The sequence below is a fragment of the Perca fluviatilis genome, chromosome 21 (assembly GCF_010015445.1).
Source record: "Perca fluviatilis chromosome 21, GENO_Pfluv_1.0, whole genome shotgun sequence".
NCBI lineage: Eukaryota > Metazoa > Chordata > Actinopteri > Perciformes > Percidae > Perca > Perca fluviatilis.
In genome coordinates, this window is record NC_053132.1 from 15838504 (window position 1) to 15858836 (window position 20333).

At 38.7% G+C, this 20333-nt stretch overlaps 1 protein-coding gene across 1 annotated transcript; it reads left to right on the plus strand.

Moving 5' to 3' along the window:
- Positions 1 to 4849: 4849 nt before the first annotated feature.
- On the plus strand, positions 4850 to 9517 carry LOC120551624 (probable cyclin-dependent serine/threonine-protein kinase DDB_G0292550). Its single transcript, XM_039789122.1, has 5 exons — positions 4850 to 4854; positions 5987 to 7717; positions 7842 to 8492; positions 8613 to 8735; positions 9492 to 9517. The coding sequence occupies exons 1-4, from the start codon at positions 4850 to 4852 to the stop codon at positions 8620 to 8622; spliced, it is 2397 nt and encodes a 798-aa protein (XP_039645056.1). The 3' UTR covers positions 8623 to 8735; positions 9492 to 9517.
- Positions 9518 to 20333: the final 10816 nt, after the last annotated feature.

Here is a 20333-nt window from a genome sequence, read left to right on the forward strand (position 1 = left end):
GAGTTGCATAAATTGGGTATTAAATATATATATATATATATATATATATATATATATATATATATATATATATATATATATATATATATATATATATATATATATATATGACAGGAAAACCGAGACTCTTGTGGATTTAATGAGCACACTGTATTCATGTGTGATGATTTTAATCCCCATAGTAGCCATTTTATTGTGTCCATGTATAAAATTACCTTGTGTGACCTCTATAGTAATCACAGCTAAGGGGCCGTTCGGTATTTATGGAATGGACCACCGGAGGAAAATAGGGGAGGGTCATGTCTTTTTATTCTTTGTTGAGGGGAGGGTCACCCAATATGTTTTGGTCTGGGGGGACCCAAGTTGGGGACCTAACTTTTGTATTCATGAAAACAGAAAAATTTCAAAATGGCTTGTTTAGTGCATATTTTTCCATGTAGCTCTCTCCTTCGCTACCAGATGGGTCATCTGACCCATGAGTTTGCTGTGGGGCACGGGGAGCACTGCTCCCCTGGTGGCTGAAATGGGTAATTGCATTGTTTATAAAATTAGTGGAATAATTACGTCTGGCATAACCAGATATTTTATAAATATCTTAAATAACACAAAACAACTAAATGGTGGTAGGTAATACATATGATTTAATATGCTGCTTTAGTAAAAAAAAATAATTCCTGGCTAATGATGGGAGCAGCAGGATGCAAAAAACTAAAATTACTGTTGTACTATGTCTGGACATCTTACCGTGCCAACGTTGCAATAAAGGTTTCCTAAATGCCATGTATATACTTTTGATGTCAGCTTACTAATTGATTGCGGGTTTTGTGTAGATTTGGACTTTTATACGTTTATTCCACTTTGTTTAAACAGCAAAGTGGAGAGGCCTCGTTCACCTGTTTGGAGTTGGCTGGTGAATGTGATGCTCGTATAGGCCTTGCTGGATACACCGTGACCCTTTTTGTGGATCTACTGATTGCTGTGGATTACTTTTTTTCGTGTCATTGGATTACTGCAAAATACGCATCTTTTTTACTAACATGTCTTAATGTTTTATGGTGTGATTGCGCTTCGTTTCTGCGTTTGGAGAGGCATCTCAACACACTGTAGGTCGAACACTGATTGTTCACTGTTACATTTTAGTTTAATTTAAGTCTGTCTATTGTGTTTTCAAGACAGCCTTGTCGCGATTGGATTTCATAAGGGTGAATTGTTAAATTGTTACAATGTAATTTAAAATAAATCTGCTTTAAAAATAAACATATATGTTTTGGAATATAATGTTAAGCTTCAGCAGCTTTACCTATGCTAAAATATACAATGACCGAGGAAGCCGAGTCCATAGCAACCAGTGTTGAATTTGTTATTTCCCAGTGTCCTTTGCTGGATGGTCTTAATGTTTTATTGTTTTATTTCATGTGAATACTAGTTTACTAGAGGAGTAACTTAGTATTTGGAGTAATGCATCAATGCAGGAAGTGTGCATTTAGTTTCCATGCTTATTGTGTTTCCACAACTATGTAGTGAATAAATCTACTGAAATGGCCACCACACCATAACAGAGGAGTGTGATGTGTAAGATGAGAAAGCAGAGGTTAACAACTGTACATTGTGGCTGTAAAAAATCAAAGGGCATCTGTATATCTTTCACAAGTGCAAACTAGTACATAAGGTATCAGTAAATTGCTGGGTAGGGTCATGTCTCTTTTTTCTAATCACTGGAGGGTCATAGAAAAGTTATTACTGGTGAGGGGAGGGTCCCAAAGCTCCTCCGGTGCACCCTTAAATAAATAATGAACAGTCCCTAAATGAAACTTTACTACCACAAACTAGAGACTTATGGCTTTCTTAATTTTTTTTAGATAGCAAAAAATTACAGTATAGGATGCCCTTAGAGTAATTATGGACGGCAACTCAATGGACATGGAGTAGTTAGTGGAATATGATATGGAATACACTCCTAATGCAATTTATGTCTTTGCTTCCAAAAAAAGAAAAGAGAAGTGACCAATTAATTACCATAAATGCCTGACGTAATATAGGGTTGTTGTTTTGACCTTAATTAGCCTATAGCCAACACCCATGGACACTGGAACTACTTCACCTTTAGTTAAAACTTTAGTTAAAACTAGTTTTTTATCTTTAGGCAATTTCAGCCATGTTTCCACTGACGCCCTAGCCTGGTTGACGCCCAGACCCACTCTCAGTTACAACTGAGAGTGGGTCTGGGCAAGCTTCATTCACAGCCCATTTCCAAAGGGGCGTCACCAACGGACGCCGCTCAAATGCCTCTGGGCGCAATTAGATAGTCCTTCAACCAATCAGACCAATGATCTGGGTGACGTAGCAGCGACAGCGGCATCAACAGGTTGCTGCGCTTCAGTGGTCGTCATGTTGAATGTAAACAAAAAGCTGCTTGCCGTCGCTGCGTTATCGTCATCATGTAAAGCCCGCCTCAACGGTTTTGATTGGTGCCTCGATTTGGAAAAATTGGAAATGGGCTTGAATGGGTTCTTGGCCAGACTGACTTGCAGAGCAAATCTCAAATTTGCCGGAAGTTCGTCAGAGTTTTCCCAGGCTACTGACGCCCATGATGATGCTGAAGTGGCGCAATACTTTAGTCGTGTTAATTCAGATATGTAACAGTGTTCAAAGTCAACTTGGAGATAATATTTTATGGGTCCTATTTTATGGGTTTTATGGGTCTCATTGAAATTTAAAAGAATTTAAAAACAATACTTCAGACTTAGACTACATTCTTAAGGTGATGTTTACAACACACTTTGACTTTTCAAATGTTCCAACTTTCACGTTGAGGTCTTGTCAACCTTATTGCAACTCAAATTGACTGGCAAGGAATGTAATTTTTCTCCCTCCTGGTCATTACAGCCCCTATAAGTAACTTATGAAATCTTAGAGTGAGATATACAAAAAATGTGCTATTTACTCTACAGTAGAAAGAAGCTGAAAATGAATGACATATAAATATTAAAGCAAGTAAACCAACATTGTTTGTCATTACACTGAGTTAGTAGTTTTGTTTTTTGTTGTCATACAAATCCTCCAATTCTGTTAGACATGTTTTCAGCTATGGAGATAAGAAACATGTACATGACATCACTTGATGCATGTGTAATGCGTTTGATATTGCACAATGATGATAACCTCTATCAGTAAACTCTCCTATGCTTTAAAGGCAAGGTTGCTTTATTTATATAGCACATTTCAGCAACAGGGCAATTCAAAGTGCTTTACATAAAACATGAAAGAGCAGTTAGTACACAATTAAAAACAATTTAAAAGACAAGAATACATTTTACAGTGCAGTATAAGAATTTAAAGTACTGAGAGATAAAATACGCAAATAAAGTGCAGTTAAAACATTTAAACATTAACCATGATTGACAAAAGTTCTTTTTTCGGCAAACCTTGCAAAACCCGGTACAGCCCTGCAGAAAAAATCTTTTAATAGTAAAGAACTTGTTCTTAAACTATTTTATTTCTTCTGCAGTCTGTCTCTAAATAGTCTTGAGCCTCTTTCAAATGTCATAGATTATTTTTGTAAGGGGTCCAGAGCCGCTTTAAAATGTCATAGAGTATTTTTACAAATAGTCCAGAGCCGTTTTAAAGTGTCATAGAATATCCTACATAGTCCAGAGCCGTTTTAAAGTGTCATAGAATATAGTCCAGAGCCGTTTTAAAGTGTCATAGAGTATTTTTATTTCTTTTTAGGCCTTCTGCCTAAAGTAGTTAGTTAGTTACTTAAATCGCAAACAATCCGGTCCACATTTCTGACTCATCTCAACCACAATGGGTCCAGACGGTTCATAGGGCTTGGGTGATTCGTTACCCATGATTGACAAAAACTTTATAGTATACTATTTCTTTTTCGATGTGGTAGTCACCACAAAGCTTAGTTCTTTTTTCGGCAAACCTTGCAAAACCTGGTACAGCCCTGCAGACAAAAATATTTTAATAGTCAAGAACTTGTTCTTAAACTATTTTATTTCTTCTGCAGTCTGTCTCTAAATAGTCTAGAGCCTCTTTCAAATGTCATAGACTATTTTTGTAAGGGGTCCAGAGCCGCTTTAAAATGTCATAGATATTTTTTACAAATAGTCCAGAGCCGTTTTAAAGTGTCAGAGTATTTTTACAAATAGTCCAGAGCCGTTTTAAAGTGTCATAGAGTATTTTTAGGCCTTCTGCCTAGATTAGTTTGTTACTTCGACTAACTTTTAACCAGCCCAACTGGAAAAAAAGCTTCTTCCTTATTTAAAAAACTGGTATACAGTAATTTCAAGTCTGTGTCAGTTTTACTTGCGTTGACGTTTGCTCTTGATGTGATCCAGGCACACAAATGCGGAACATGTGTATTCATTTATTCTTTATTACTGACTCTGTACTGGCAGAAGTCAATGCTTCCTTTTTGTGTTTTTTAACTGTGGTTTTTAACCTATTTAGTGTAAACAGTGGCAACTCTATATTTTAACAAACTGACAGAGACAGATCTATGTCATGGAAGATAAATTAACAGATAAATGGCTTGGTAGACATGGAAAGTGGGAACACCGAATCTTCTTTTCTGGGTGTGAAATGCACTTTAGCACACAGTGCTGCCCTCGGGGGAGTGGCTAATGATTAAAACTGCCAGTGGAGAACACCTGAGCCCTAAAGCCTCTTCTACTCATAGCCCACTCTGGCTTTCTTTCTTTTGGTGAAGTTTCGTCAGCAAGATATTTTCCAATGGCTCAAGTATTCAAACTCCTTTGGCTAGTTGTGGCCTGTCTTGGTAAGTAGCCTGATTTTTTTTTATAAGAACTTTGAATCCTAAATAATTTAGAAATCTTTGGGGATGACGTGAGTTTTGGTCTTCTTCATTGGCCGTTGCTCTATGAAATGAACAGGTGCTGACAGTCCCAATACGTCCTCAGCATAGCCGTGGTCCCCAGGAAAATAAAAATGTTGATTGCTAATGTGTAACGTTACTTAATTTATTTACATAAATATTTTAACAAAGTATTTGCAGTAATAATTTATTTACACATAATTTATACCAGATATTATTACTCTACTCGACAAGCTTACATTATGATCCTATGCTCTATAGTTACAAACAAGCAAAAATGAAAGCTGTCTGTGTGTAGTCTAGCTCTTTAGCTTAGTTTGCTAATTATCTTAAAATTTGGCAAATTCTTGTAAACGTAGCCCCTCCTCTCTCTACCAGCAGTACCTGCAGGCAGTGAATCACCTCGGCATAGGGAGGACAGAGGACAGAGGACAGGATAAATGACTGATACTGACTGCTGTCTGTTCTTTACATTTTGGATTTGGTTACAGTGCGATATTGTGACTTTGCTGTTGTAAATTGTAGTGTTGCTTCTCTAGAAACAACATTTAGTTATATGTAAACTATTAACTATAAATAAATTCAAATGGTTCTAAAATTTATTATATAAAAAATACATATTTGGCCAAAATTTAGCACACAATTTAGACCATACACGGTCCAGACACATAGCCTACTAGGTTTTGACCTAGTCTTTTTTTTTATCTTCAGGTAAAGAAAAAGAACTGCCTATAAACCCATAATTCATGCTGCTGTATTGTAAAGCTGTAATTATATCACGGTATATCATTTCATCATTATATGCTGACTGGCATTGGCTTTTAATAATTTGATGGAGATAAGGCTACAACTTTATTATAAAGCAGGTATGAATTAAAAAACTCTCTTATTTCTTTTTATTTTTTTTTTACAACTGATGAATCAATAGCTTTTAACCCATACTATCTCATAGATGATCTCGCCAAATCTGGGGAAACCTGTTAAATGTATTGCTTTGATAGAGTTGAAATGCCAAACAAATTAGAAGACATATCTATGTCTTCTAATTTGTTTGGCATTTCAAAATTAGCTGTGGTTAAACACTTTGGCAATTGGCAGGTTATCATTTATTAACTGCTTCATTGTGTTGTTTAACCACAACAGTCTCAGGTGGTGCATTCTCAGCAACGCAACCTCCAACAACAACAACAACTGTAGAGCCTACAACAACAACAGCAGGTCCGACTTCTACAACTGTAGAGCCTACAATAACAACAGCAGGTCCAACTTCTACAACTGTAGAGCCTACAACAACAACAGCAGGTCCGACTTCTACAACTGTAGAGCCTACAACAACAACAGCAGGTCCGACTTCTACAACTGTAGAGCCTACAACAACAACAGCAGGTCCGACTTCTACAACTATAGAGCCTACAACAACAGCAGGGCCGACTTCTACAACTGTAGAGCCTACAACAACAACAACAGCAGGTCCAACTTCTACAACTATAGAGCCTACAACAACAACAACAGCAGGGCCAACTTCTACTACTGTAGAGCCTACAACAACAACAGCAGGTCCGACTTCTACAACTGTAGAGCATACAACAACAGCAACAGCAGGGCCAACTTCTACTGTAGAGCCTACAACAACAACAGCAGGTCCGACTTCTACAACTGTAGAGCCTACAACAACAACAGCAGGTCTGACTTCTACAACTGTAGAACCTACAATAACAACAGCAGGTCCAACTTCTACAACTGTAGAGCCTACAACAACAACAGCAGGTCCGACTTCTACAACTGTAGAACCTACAACAACAACAGCAGGTCCGACTTCTACAACTGTAGAGCCTACAACAACAACAGCAGGTCCGACTTCTACAACTGTAGAGCCTACAACAACAACAGCAGGTCCGACTTCTACAACTGTAGAGCCTATAACAACAACAGCAGGTCTGACTTCTACAACTGTAGAGCCTACAACAACAACAGCAGGGCCGACTTCTACAACTGTAGAGCCTACAACAACAACAACAGCAGGTCCAACTTCTACAACTATAGAGCCTACTACAACAACAACAACAGCAAGGCCAACTTCTACTACTGTAGAGCCTACAACAACAACAGCAGGTCCGACTTCTACAACTGTAGAGCCTACAACAACAACAACAACAGCAGGGCCAACTTCTACTGTAGAGCCTACAACAACAACAGCAGGTCCGACTTCTACAACTGTAGAGCCTACAACAACAACAGCAGGGCCGACTTCCACAACTGTAGAGCCTACAACAACAACAGCAGGGCCAACTTCTACTACTGTAGAGCCTACAACAACAACAGCAGGTCCGACTTCTACTACTGTAGAGCCTACAACAACAACAGCAGGGCCGACTTCCACAACTGTAGAGCCTACAACAACAACAGCAGGGCCGACTTCTACAACTATAGAGCCTACAACAACAACAGCAGGGCCAACTTCTACTACTGTAGAGCCTACAACAACAACAGCAGGTCCGACTTCTACTACTGTAGAGCCTACAACAACAACAGCAGGGCCGACTTCCACAACTGTAGAGCCTACAACAACAACAGCAGGGCCAACTTCTACAACTATAGAGCCTACAACAACAACAGCAGGGCCAACGTCTACTACTGTAGAGCCTACAACAACAACAGAAGGTCCGGCTTCTACTACTGTAGAGCCTACAACAACAACAGCAGGTCCGACTTCTACAACTGTAGAGCCTACAACAACAACAACAACAGCAGGGCCAACTTCTACTGTAGAGCCTACAACAACAACAGCAGGTCCGACTTCTACAACTGTAGAGCCTACAACAACAACAGCAGGGCCGACTTCCACAACTGTAGAGCCTACAACAACAACAGCAGGGCCAACTTCTACTACTGTAGAGCCTACAACAACAACAGGGTCCGACTTCTACTACTGTAGAGCCTACAACAACAACAGCAGGGCCGAACTTCACAACTGTAGAGCCAACAACAACAACAGCAGGGCCGACTTCTACAACTATAGAGCCTACAACAACAACAGCAGGGCCAACTTCTACTACTGTAGAGCCTACAACAACAACAGCAGGTCCGACTTCTACTACTGTAGAGCCTACAACAACAACAGCAGGGCCGACTTCCACAACTGTAGAGCCTACAACAACAACAGCAGGGCCAACTTCTACAACTATAGAGCCTACAACAACAACAGCAGGGCCAACGTCTACTACTGTAGAGCCTACAACAACAACAGAAGGTCCGGCTTCTACAACTGTAGAGCGTACAACAACAACAGCAGGTCCGACTTCTACAACTGTAGAGCCTACAACAACAACAGCTGGGCCGACTTCTACAACTATAGAGCCTACAACAACAACAGCAGGGCCAACTTCTACTACTGTAGAGCCTACAACAACAACAGAAGGTCCGGCTTCTACAACTGTAGAGCGTACTACAACAACAGCAGGTCCGACTTCTACAACTGTAGAGCCTACAACAACAACAGCAGGGCCGACTTCTACAACTGTAGAGCCTACAACAACAGTAGGTCCAACTTCTACAACTTTAGAGCCTACAACAACAACAGCAGGTCCGACTTCTACTACTGTAGAGCCTACAACAACAACACCATTTCTTACAACCACAAAGCTTCCAGGTAATTCCACCAAAAACTGTAATTTCCTGTGTTTCCAAGATGTCATTGTTTTAGATGCTCACATGATGCTGTAAACACATATATTTTTGTATGTGTGTGTTTTTTTTGTGCCTTTTAAAGACCCTTGTGAGGGAAACCCATGTGGCGATGGGAGCACCTGTGTGCCTCGTTTCAATCAAAGCTTTGCATGCTTGTGCTTGGCTGGTGAGAACTACAATAATGACAGCAGAAGATGTGAGAGTGGTAAGTATTTGTTTGCATACCACCACTATGAGGTTGTTACTCAATGAGATAGTGACTTAATGAATTATAATACAAAAGTGTAGTAATGTACCTGTGGGATGTAGGAGGACCTTGTTAAACGAGAAGTGTAACGTTAGTTGATTATTTGTAATTAGTTCAGATTCATGGAAGTCTGGTAACTGTTGGTCAAAATGATTAACACCTTTAGAAGACCAGTGATACTTCAATTGTTTCAGGAAATAATTTAAGCTACAGTTCAACATTTTAGGCAATATTAAGATAAAGAAGGTTAAATCGGTAAATATGTAGCTAGAGCCAGGAGACGGTTAGCTTAGCTTAGCAAAAAAATGGAAGCAAGGGGAAACAGCTAGCCTGGCTTTGTACAAAGGAAACAAAATTCATTCACCAGCACCTCCTAAATTAACAAGTTCTAAATCCATAAAACAAGTGTTAGAACGACTAGTTGGGGTTTCCAGGACAATATCTTGTACAGAAACAGTGATTTCTTGCAGTCCTGTCTTTACCTTATGGTAGCAAGGCAAGCAGAGAAGATTTCACGTTAGTTGTCTTAAATCTTAATACTAATCTGACCGGCTATAATTTATTGGACAGATATGAGAGTGGGTTTATCTTCTCATCTAATTTGGCAAGAACGTGAAAAAGCATATTTCCACATAGTTGAACTATTATTTTAAAGAATTGGTAATGACAGGAGTGTATATGCAACTTTCCTATAATAATATTTTCCTCTTTTAGCCAAAGTTTTCCCTGGACAACTAACCCTGCCTGGATTAACATACAATGGAAAAATGTCTGACAATACATCACCAGAATTTCAAGCTGCCTCGCTAAACATTAACAAAGAGGTAAGCAAAAGGTTATCTCCTCTTTAAGTGGCTTTTATTTCTTTCATTTTTGGAATAAAGGCCTTTTAGGTAATGCACATCCATTCCTTTTTTGTATATATCCCTCATCTACTTTGCAGGAGTGACACATATATTTATCCATGATTTTCACACATGTAATTTTCCAGTAGATCTTCAAACTAACAGCTAACTGTGACTGTGCGGTATATCTGATGCAACAGCAAAGACTAAATGCCATCTGTATCATGGAGGAATTAACAAATGATAAATAATTTTTTTTCTTCCTTTAAACAAATTTGATATTTTTACATTTTTACAAGAACTGTTTGTGGAGTTCACTGACAACAGTGATAGTTCATTTAACTCACCTGTGCTATATGGCGTTATATATGTGCCTCATTCCTGAGCGAGTATTTGTATGTTTTGAGCACAGAGAACTACATTTTGCAAGCACATTACATTACATTTTGAACAGAAATTAACAATTGCAAAAAATTATTTCGTTTGAGCAAACAAAAACCTATTCTGTGCTCAATAAATGTATTTGCATGTTTGCTATTATGCATATTAACATGCAGTAATAACCCTTCTCACGTAGTTTACTTGTGCCCTCTCAAAAACTCTTCCTCTGTGCGCAGGTAGACGCTGCCGCGCTCCGTTCATGTCTCCCTTGCTCTCATCCTCTGCACTCTGTGTGCACTCAACTTTTCATAGCATTATAAGTGTGCCACAAAACCAACTAATATGAGAATTAAAGGTCATTTCTGATTGGCTATTTGTCTCCAAATAGATCGCTAGTAGCAGGAAACACAAATCTAGGGGGAACAGTCTTTGACACAACACCTGCAGTGATTCCTCAGCCAGAGGTATCTGCTGTTGCCAGGAGGTACTTGGAAAGATTGTGGAGCAGCTTAACTAATCAAAATAATTGAAATTATGTAGTCAAAAACTACTTTTTACAGTTTACAGCACTGAGAGGCCTGTTCAGATGACATTTCAGCTGCATAGATATGTTATGCTCTGCTGTTGTGTGCTAACGTTAGATTGAACATACAATTACTCACTCATCGATGAGGCACATATATAACGCCTTTGTGCTACACTCAGGTATTAAACTTGATGTGTAATGTATGTTGCACCACAATATCTGATATTGATCTAAAGGGGCTGTGCATTCCCACTCAGATGATGCCCTAAATAAAATGTTTTTTCTTCTTCTCCAAAACACAGCTGTTGAATGTTTTCAAAGACTCTGCGGGTTACTCTGGATCTAAAGTGTTGGCACTCAGGTAAGTCAGAGTCACAATGGTGTTTACCATCTGACTGTCTATCAATCTAGAATCACACTTCCTACAGTCCACTTACAGCATACTGCACTTAATAATTGCAGAATGTAATCATCATTAAGTGTGATTCTTGTCTATACAGGCCCAATAAAGCCAGTAAGGTTTGGTCAAGGTCAGAGACTGGGGTCAGAGCAGATGTAGAGATAATCTTCACAGAACAGGTTGAAATCACAACAGGAGAAGTTATAGAGAAGATGAAAACAGCCAGCAGTGGAGACGGTGTTCTGAAAGGTGCAGTCTTTGAAGGTAAGTCTATCTATCAAGTGTAAACGTTACTTCTTTATCTAGTTTGATGGTGAGATTTATCTAAATAATATTCAAACAAGACAGATTTGTATTTATATATATATATATATATATATATATATATATATATATATATATATATATATATATATATACCAATGGGCCAAAGTTCTGTAAAAATCTGGTCAGGTGTATATTTAGGCCCTCTGTCATTGCACATATAGTGATCTTTGTACAGAGTATCAGTACAGAGTATAATTGAGTAATAGCCATTGAGTAATAATGTCTTACTGATAAGGGTATTTCTCAACTTCTGTCAGCATAGAACATTTCAGACCACAGTTCACATCATGTAATTATTTTTTTTGATTTTGTACCACTGTATTTATTTGAATGTGGTGTACTGACTTTTATCTTATTATGTTTCCTTCATTTAAAGATACAGACCTGTGTGAAAAGAAGCCCTGTGATGAGGGCAGTACAACGTGCAAATGGGCAAATGGATCGTTTAACTGCACCTGTTTGGACAATTACATTAAGACAGACTTCACTACCAAAATGTGCATTTGTAAGGGCCTTTATTGAGTGCGAGAGAAATAAAGTGTGTGTGTGTGTGTGTGTTACATAATAACCTTTCTTTATCTAAACTCCCTCAACTTTTATTACTTTTGCAGCTTGTCCCAATGGTCAAAAAGCTGAGGGTTCCGAAAAATGTGTCAAGTGAGTGTTTAAATCTAAAAGAATGTTCTGAAAATGTAATCATTTGTTTCTATCCAATTATATACCTAATTATATTTCAACAACATTTAATACAAATCATAGTGAGGAGGGAAAAGCAGAGAGCCACTGTGAATATGATATGTGTCTGTAGAGAGCATGGGTATAAATGAAATCATATGAAATTATAAAATTAACCATTCTTCTCTTTCAGTTGTCCATTTGGTTATTCTGGTTTTAACTGCAAAGAATGTGAGTATAAAAGCATGTTTGACAGCAAAGGCAAAAACAGCTACAAAATTGCATAATGAGAATATTTATAAAAAAAAATAAGAAATCACTATTTGATAATAGTGATACTACATAGTTGACAACACATGATCTTATTGTGATTTAAAAAATTAACCGTTAATCTAGATTTGTTTACAGTTTAATACCATGGTATTACAACAGGTAAAAACTATACTCCGCAAAAAAATTTGACCGTGCCTCACGGACTGGTGTACTGGTACTCATTTGCCTGCTTGTTGGTTAACGTTTCATGATCAGTTAACGAGGGCCACCTATCGGTCAGGAAACAAAATCTAAAGTGGCATTCCTACAATTGATTGACACAAATCTTCTCTATTGCAGTAAAATGACTTCCCCAAATCATGTTCGTATGCAACTTCTGGCAAGTGCAATATATGCTCTGGGGAAATAAAATCCTGCTGAAACACATCAGACATAAGAAAATAGATATTTTATTAATAGCAATGCATGGCACATAAAATTTCTTTATTTTATATGGGGTTGCCAATTTGATAAAGTTGAACTAGGCGAGCCGGCATTGCAGTGGTCCTCCACACTTGTTTCACTACAGGATGTCCACCTGTGTATATTTATAATGTATGTATTTGAGCATATTTTGTATAGAGGCTACATGATTCCCATGCTAATAGAGGGCAAGGAATGTGTATTGTAAGCCTTTTAAATATTTTGAAATGGTGACTACATTTCATGCCATTTATTAGATTTTGCGCAGCTCCCTCTGAAGCCACAAAAGACTATAACTTTCTCATGAGAACTGTAAACAGACTTTGATGTGTGTGTGTGTGTGTGAGAGAGTTCTTTATTGCTATGACGTTGCGTTGTCTGTATTGTGAAACACTTTGCAGATTTTGTTTCATAGGAAAGTTGTTACTAAAGTCATTTCAACAGCGTAGCCTGATGTCCTTTTCATTGTGTTTTGTTAGCATGGAAGCTGGTGCTGGTAATCGTCGGCTCTGTGCTCGGGGGACTGCTGCTCATCGCACTCATTCTTCTGCCTATAGTGGCACGCAAGTGAGTTTCTCATCTATTCACTCACCCACTTCTAGTCATTCATTACTGCCTCTGCCATGTCTTTGCCATGTTTCTCTCTAACTTACGCTTGCCTGCCCTTAGTTTTAGACACACACATTTTGCCATTAAAGGGGTGATAGAATGCAAAACCGATTTTACCCTGTCATAGTTGAATAACAACAGTTCGGTGGGTAAATAGGACATACATATAAGCTCAAAATCCCATTGACACCCTTTTACTATGAAAATTTCATATTTTGAAACTGCTGCTGAAAACGGGCGAATCCCAACAAAGCTGGAAGTTGACATCAACCTCCCAAAATCCGGAACCTTTGTCACAGCCATGGGTGTATTAAGAGAACGGTCACGCCCCAACATTTACATAGGCTACACAACTGACCTGAGATCAGTTAGTCTTCTGAATCTAGGTCGTGCAGATCTCAGAAAATGTATACATTGTTCATATGCTATTTTACCATTAAATTCACTTCTGAGACTTTTTTATGCGAGAAATCAACTACTTAGAGGTCAAATATGGGCCGTTTTACGAAAATTGATGTCTAATTGCAAATTTTGTTCGACTGTGTGTCGGACTTCAGAGGTTGGTGCTGCCTGTGTTGCTGCCTCGCCACCTGGCCTGCCTTCCTCCACAGTCCCCGGCTTGCTGTGAGCCCGATTGAGCTCCGGCACGGCTGCTGCAGCCCACAGCACCTCATACCCGCGCAAAGTCACCGTTTGGGCTGGTGGACTACTACAAACCGCTATCAAACGGCCAGAGCTCCAGGGCCTGCAACTCCCCTCTTCCTGCTAGCTAGCTAAATGCCCGGTGTATGTGAGTGAAAGCGCAGTCAGCGAGCTTGTTACGCCAGCATTCTCTTACCACAGATTCTAGTTAATCTTATAATGTGTGTAATTATAATGTGTTGAGTTATTTAAACAAACGATTGGGAAAATAAACGCCGCTTGTCCATGAGTCTCATTGATAGAGCCTGCGGCTGGATGGAGCTCTATCAATGAGAGCTAGCTAGCCTCCTCTTAGAATTCACAAATATTCATTAACTTGAAATCGGACACCGTTGTTAGCTTTATAAAACATATAGTTAGTTGTTGTATAAGTGGCGTGACGAAATTCAAACTGTAAATATACTCGAATTACGACCAAAAATGAAGCTAACTAGCCGCAATCTGTACACATAGGATTGTAGGGACAGTCGCAGCTAACGAAACCCTTACAGCTCACAAATATTCATTAACTTGAAATCGGACACCGTTGTTAGCTTTATAAAACATATAGTTAGTTGTTGTATAAGTGGCGTGACGAAATTCAAATTGTAAATATACTCAAATTACGACCAAAAATGAAGCTAACTAGCCGCAATCTGTACACATAGGATTGCAGGGACAGTCGCAGCTAACGAAACCCTTACAGCTCACAAATATACATTAACTTGAAATCGGACACCGTTGTTAGCTTTATAAAACATATAGTTAGATGTTGTATAAGTGGTGTGACGAAATTCAAACTGTAAATATACTCAAATTACGACCAAAAATGAAGCTAACTAGCCGCAATCTGTACACATAGGATTGAAGGGACAGTCGCAGCTAACGAAACCCTTACAGCTCACAAATATTCATTAACTTGAAATCGGACACCGTTGTTAGCTTTATAAAACATATAGTTAGTTGTTGTATAGCTAAGTGGCGTGACATGTGTGTAACATGTGGTAAGAGATTGCTGGTGTAACAAGCTCGCTGACCGCGCTCTCACACACGGGCCATTTAGCTAGCAGGAAGAGAGGAGATGCAGGCCCTGGAGCTTTGTCAGGGCAGCGGCGTTTGGTAGTAGTCCACCAGCCCAAACGGGGACTTTGCGCGGGTATGAGGTGCTGTGGGCTGCAGCAGCCGTGCCGGAGCTCAATCGAGCTCACAGCAAGCCGGGGTCTGTGGAGGAAGGCAGGCCAGGCGGCGAGCCAGCAACACAGGCAGCTGAACTCCGACACACAGTTTTACCAAATTTGCAATTAGCCATCCATTTTCGTAAAACGGCCCATATTTGAGCTTTATATAGTTGATTTCTCGCATAAAAAAGTCTCAGAAGTGAATTTGGTAAGGAAACATTGCAGTGTCTGGAATATGAGATTCTGTCGCGTTTCTAATGTCTGTGTATTGGGGATTCGCTCAACCAATCAGCATATGACCTCTAATGCGTGTGTATGGCGAGTCGCTCAACCAATCAGCGCGTCTATATGTGTAATACGGGGCTAAGGCTCAACCAAGCGGGCGCAGCTCATCTAAATATTCATGACCATACCATATTTGGAAGTAAAGCTCTTGTTACAAATAGGGCCAAAACACAGGGATGCATAAGGGCCAATAAAATATCAACCGGGCCATTTTCAGCCCAACTAATGTTACATACCCCATTAGGAGACCATAAGGAACAGTGTGAAATACCCTATATAATCATTCTATCACCCCTTTAATTTGAGTCATAGAAAATATGTACATATGTAATGAAGACTATAATGCAATTCAGATTCTGTAACAGTAGTAATGTGCAATTTTGTTTTAATTTGTTAGATTTTCAAAGAGCTCGATTATGAACAAAAATGCAGACATTGGGAAGCCTTACATCAGCCACCCTCCTGCCAATAAACCATTGGTTAACAGCAGCTTAGCCAACGGCCGGGCGACCTCTGTTAACAGGCAAGTCAACGGCCTGTCAGCCTTTGCCAATGCTGGGGTGCCCAGGATCCCACGGGCCTCAACCACCAACAGCTGGGACAGCAGGACCAACCTGGAGATGACTCCGAACACCAGCCGGCAAAACATGATCCCTGAAGGGAGGTACTCTGTGAGTATACGTCTGTGTGTTTGATGTACAAAGAGGGAGAGTAGTAAGGGCAAATTAAAGAAGAATAAAATGTCAAAGGGGTTTTAGTTCATTAAACAGACAGAAAGTAGAATGTTAGTAGAAAATATTAAGCAGAGTAAGAGAAGTGAAAATTTGGCATAAGCTTGGTTTTCTAATTCTCTCATGAAGAAATTCTCTTTTCATTGTAGCGTTTCCACGATGACCATGATGACATGAACTCATATGCTCAGACTCAACCTCAGAGCAGCGTCTATGCTCAGACTCGCCCCTATGCCCAGAATCGACCTCAGATCAACCCTTATGCTCAGAACCAAGGCCACAGCAACCCTAACTACATGCACAACAATGGAAGAAGGTTGAATCAATGAGGATGCACAAAGGTTCATCCTGCAGTGACATTTCTCTCCCAAATAACTGTACACCATTATGGTAAGAGTTGTATAAACAGAAGTAAAACAGTTGCATAGGTCTTGTGCAGTAGTGTGAACACTATGCTGGTCCATTATAAGCTTTCATAAATCATTCCTGTCTTTCCTTCTTTTATCTTTGTGAAAGTTTGGGATATGAGAGGCACTGTCTGTAGGTCTTTTTAAAGGGTTCTCAGTATTTCCTATTGTTAATAAATTAAAATATTACTCACTTAAGCATATCCAAATGTTTAATGGCTGCAATGGTGAAAGCTCTGTCGCCTCTATTACCTTTATATACTTACTTACGGTTTATACAAACTGTTAACACCTCTCTATAGATATCTATAGATATATTTATTTCTTCTCTTATTTCTTCTCTCTCATATATGTTTACTACATACCTGTTTACATTCAAATAACATTCAGTTCATTCATTTATTATCCATGTTTACATTTTAGCCCTATAATTTAACTGTACTATCATGTCTTAGATTTGTATTTACTTTTTTTTAATACATATTTCAATTCAATTCACTTCAATTCAATTTTATTTATAGTATCAAATCATAACAAGAGTTATCTCGAGACACTTGACAGATAGAGTAGGTCTAGACCACACTCTATAATTTACAAATCCCCAACAATTCCAGCAATTACAGTAATTCCCTCAAGAGCAAGCAGTGCGACAGTGGCGAGGAAAAACTCTCTCTTGGGAAGAAACCTCGGACAGACCCAGGCTCTTGGTAGGCGGTGTCTGACGGGCCGGTTGGGGATATGATGAACAGTGGCAATAATAGTCAAATTAATAATGGAACAGTGACTTCAAATGGTAGTCGTAGTAGTTCATGTCATATCAGGGCGCTGCAGGGCGTTACAGGATGTAGCGTGGCCCAGCAGAGCATGGATGGACGTAGCAGGAAGCAGCAGGGTTCAGCCGGACGCAGCATGACATTGCAGGGCACCGCTGAGCTCAGCAGGGAGTGCAGCAGGACCACGGCGACAGCTGCAACCAGGATCTTGGTGCCAACGTTCTCCAAGGAAATATTTATTAAATTAAATTAATATTTAATTTGTAGGAGACAGCCTTAGATCCAAGATTTACATTGTCAACAACTGCTTCTTGTAATTGTTGTGCACATGACAATAAATAACTTGAAACTGGTTTTAAATTTGAGGAACATTAAACATTCATGAATATCATAATCAAATTGAGATTGTTATATTATTATATTTTAATATATAGAGTATTGCGTTTTATGTTTCCGCTTCGGTTTGACCATTTGTTTGTTTGTTGGTTTGTTAGTTAGTCTGTCAACAGGATTATAGAAAAACTTAGACTGGAAGGGTGTAGCATGGGCCAAGGAAGAACCCATTCAATTTTGGAGTGGATCCTAATCACAGGGTGTACACTGAAATTATTTTTTTCACTTTCGCTAACATAACATTGCAAAATTAGTTCCATGACTGGGAAAATATACACTGCATTAACATTGTGAGATAGGGTGTGCCTTGGCAAAGAATGTCCTTCTAGTTAATGTGTTTTTGATTTTCCTGTAACGCTAGTACTCACACTTAACCATATGGTTGCCTTGTGCAACATATATTTTTCGTTGAGTCATATCCTTTCTACATTCTCACATCTTACATATGAAGATAGGTGAGATTCAGCCCTTTACAATGAGAATGTAACACTCAAAAGTGCAATAAACTTTAACCAGATCAAACAAAAGACTCTGGCTCCAATATTACAAGATGGCAGTGCCCCTATCCAAGATATTTTGGCTTCACATTTGTACAGTGGGAGGAAGTGGAGTCGTCCATCTTTTTTTACGTCTATGTTTTTAACCAATACATGCTTTTAACTGAAACCACAATCTTTTTCTAAACTTAACTCAGTAGTTTTTATGCCTAAACCTAACCAAACTGCGACCATTTCACAACGTTAACGACGTGTTCACAACACACAAGTGCAGCACAAGAGGTTTTGTGTATCCAAGTGATGTGTTTAATCTATTCTTGTGTCACTTCTGTTGTTTTCCAAGAGAACATTGGTAAACTCGCCAACAGAAGTCTAAACAAACCTGCCGATGAGGGCTGCTGTTGTTTTAACGTTACATCACCCTGTCTTGAAGGACAAGTTGCCCAACAGCATGCGTATGCAGATTAAGTAAAAGTAGCAATACCACAATTTAAAAGCACTTCAAGTTATGCACTCAAAATTTTACTTCAATAAAAAATACAGAAGTATGAGCAGCAATGTGTACTTGAGTATCAAAGGTGAAAGTACAGGTAGTGAGGAGCGAGAAACAATTTGTGTGTCCACCCAGTGATTCAGATCTGTTACAAAATGTAATGAGTTCTTCCTTGGCTCATGCTTCATCCTTTTCATGGTTTCATGAAAATCCTGTTGACATACAGACAGACGAACCGAGCCAAAAAACATAACCTCTTTGGCAGAGATAAAAATAGAGAACAAAATGGGTCCCAGACTGGAACCCTGGGGGACACCTAGTTATCTCAATACAATTAGTATGTGTCCTACTTCATGGACACACTGAGTTTGATCTACAAAATAATTTCTGGACCATTTAACAGCCTTAGGACCAAACCCACTATTTCTAAGTTTGTTCAGCGGCAACATACACTCCACTGAGTCAAATGCCTTAGATAGATCCACAAATAAGGCAGCACAATGCTGTTTTTTTTCCAAGGCACAAATGAGATCATTTGTCACAACCAATAGCAGCAGTAATCGTACTGTGGCCAGGTCTAAAACCAGATTATAAATCAGTGATAATATTATTATCAAGTAGAAATTGTTTTACTGTTGTTAAACTGTAAATTTTTCATTTTTCCTGGGATTCAAGGATCTTAGCCAGGATTGAGACTTTGGAAATTACACAGATACTGTAGAAAGAGTAGAAAGAAATAAGTAAGTGTATGTACATAAGTACTGTACATTAGTACAATTTTGAGGTACTTGTACTTTACTTGAGTATTTCCATTACTGCTACTTAATATTTCTACTCTACTACATTTCAGAGGCAAATATTGTACTTTTTACTCTACTACATTTATTTGATAAGCTGGTATCAATCTTCCTCCCTCACCCTCAAGAACATCATGTTCAACTCAAATCACATCATCATTGCCAGGAACAGCAGGTTGGGTGGGGTTTAGGATGGCCAGAAACATAAATCACTTTGGACTTACAGTTAGCAAGAGGACCCAGAGGCAGTTATGGCTCTGTGGTCGCACCTCTGTTGACTCACGGCAACATGTTCATAAAACCTCCAGGTGAAAAATGTAGCTGAAGAATTATACTAGATGTCTTAATTTGTAGGAATATAGAATTCACCTGCTCTGAAATAAATTGTTAAGGTGAACATCATGTAAAAATGTAAAAAATTAAAAATTCACTTTTTTTATTAAATTAACACTTGTTAAAGGATCGTGAAGAAAAAATGAATAGTGAAATCCTTTTTGTTCAGCAAAGCAGTGGGATTAATGAAAAAAATGTGGTCTTAACATAGTATTGAATACCATTTATTATGTTGATTGTTGGGTGAAAAGTAAGGACTATCATTGGAAATGATAGCAGGTTCCAATCCAGTATTTTGAAGATATTTTTTTTAAAACATTTACATCCAGCAAACATTCTGTGGTCATGTTGCGAGTTGTATGTTTTATATTTTTAGTTTTTTTAAATAGTTAACCACAAAAAAGATATTAATATTATTAGTAGTATTGTTATTTTGCATTCAGTGTGGAAGCCCTAAATTGACTAAACAAATGTGTTTAAACACATTTCA

What these genes read in the sequence shown, in the direction of transcription:
- LOC120551624 (XM_039789122.1), top strand. An exon ending in GCCTACAACAACAACAGCAG is followed by an intron (nt 7,718 to 7,841) that starts GGCCAACTTCTA and finishes CAACAACAGCAG; the next exon opens with GGCCGACTTCTACAACTATA.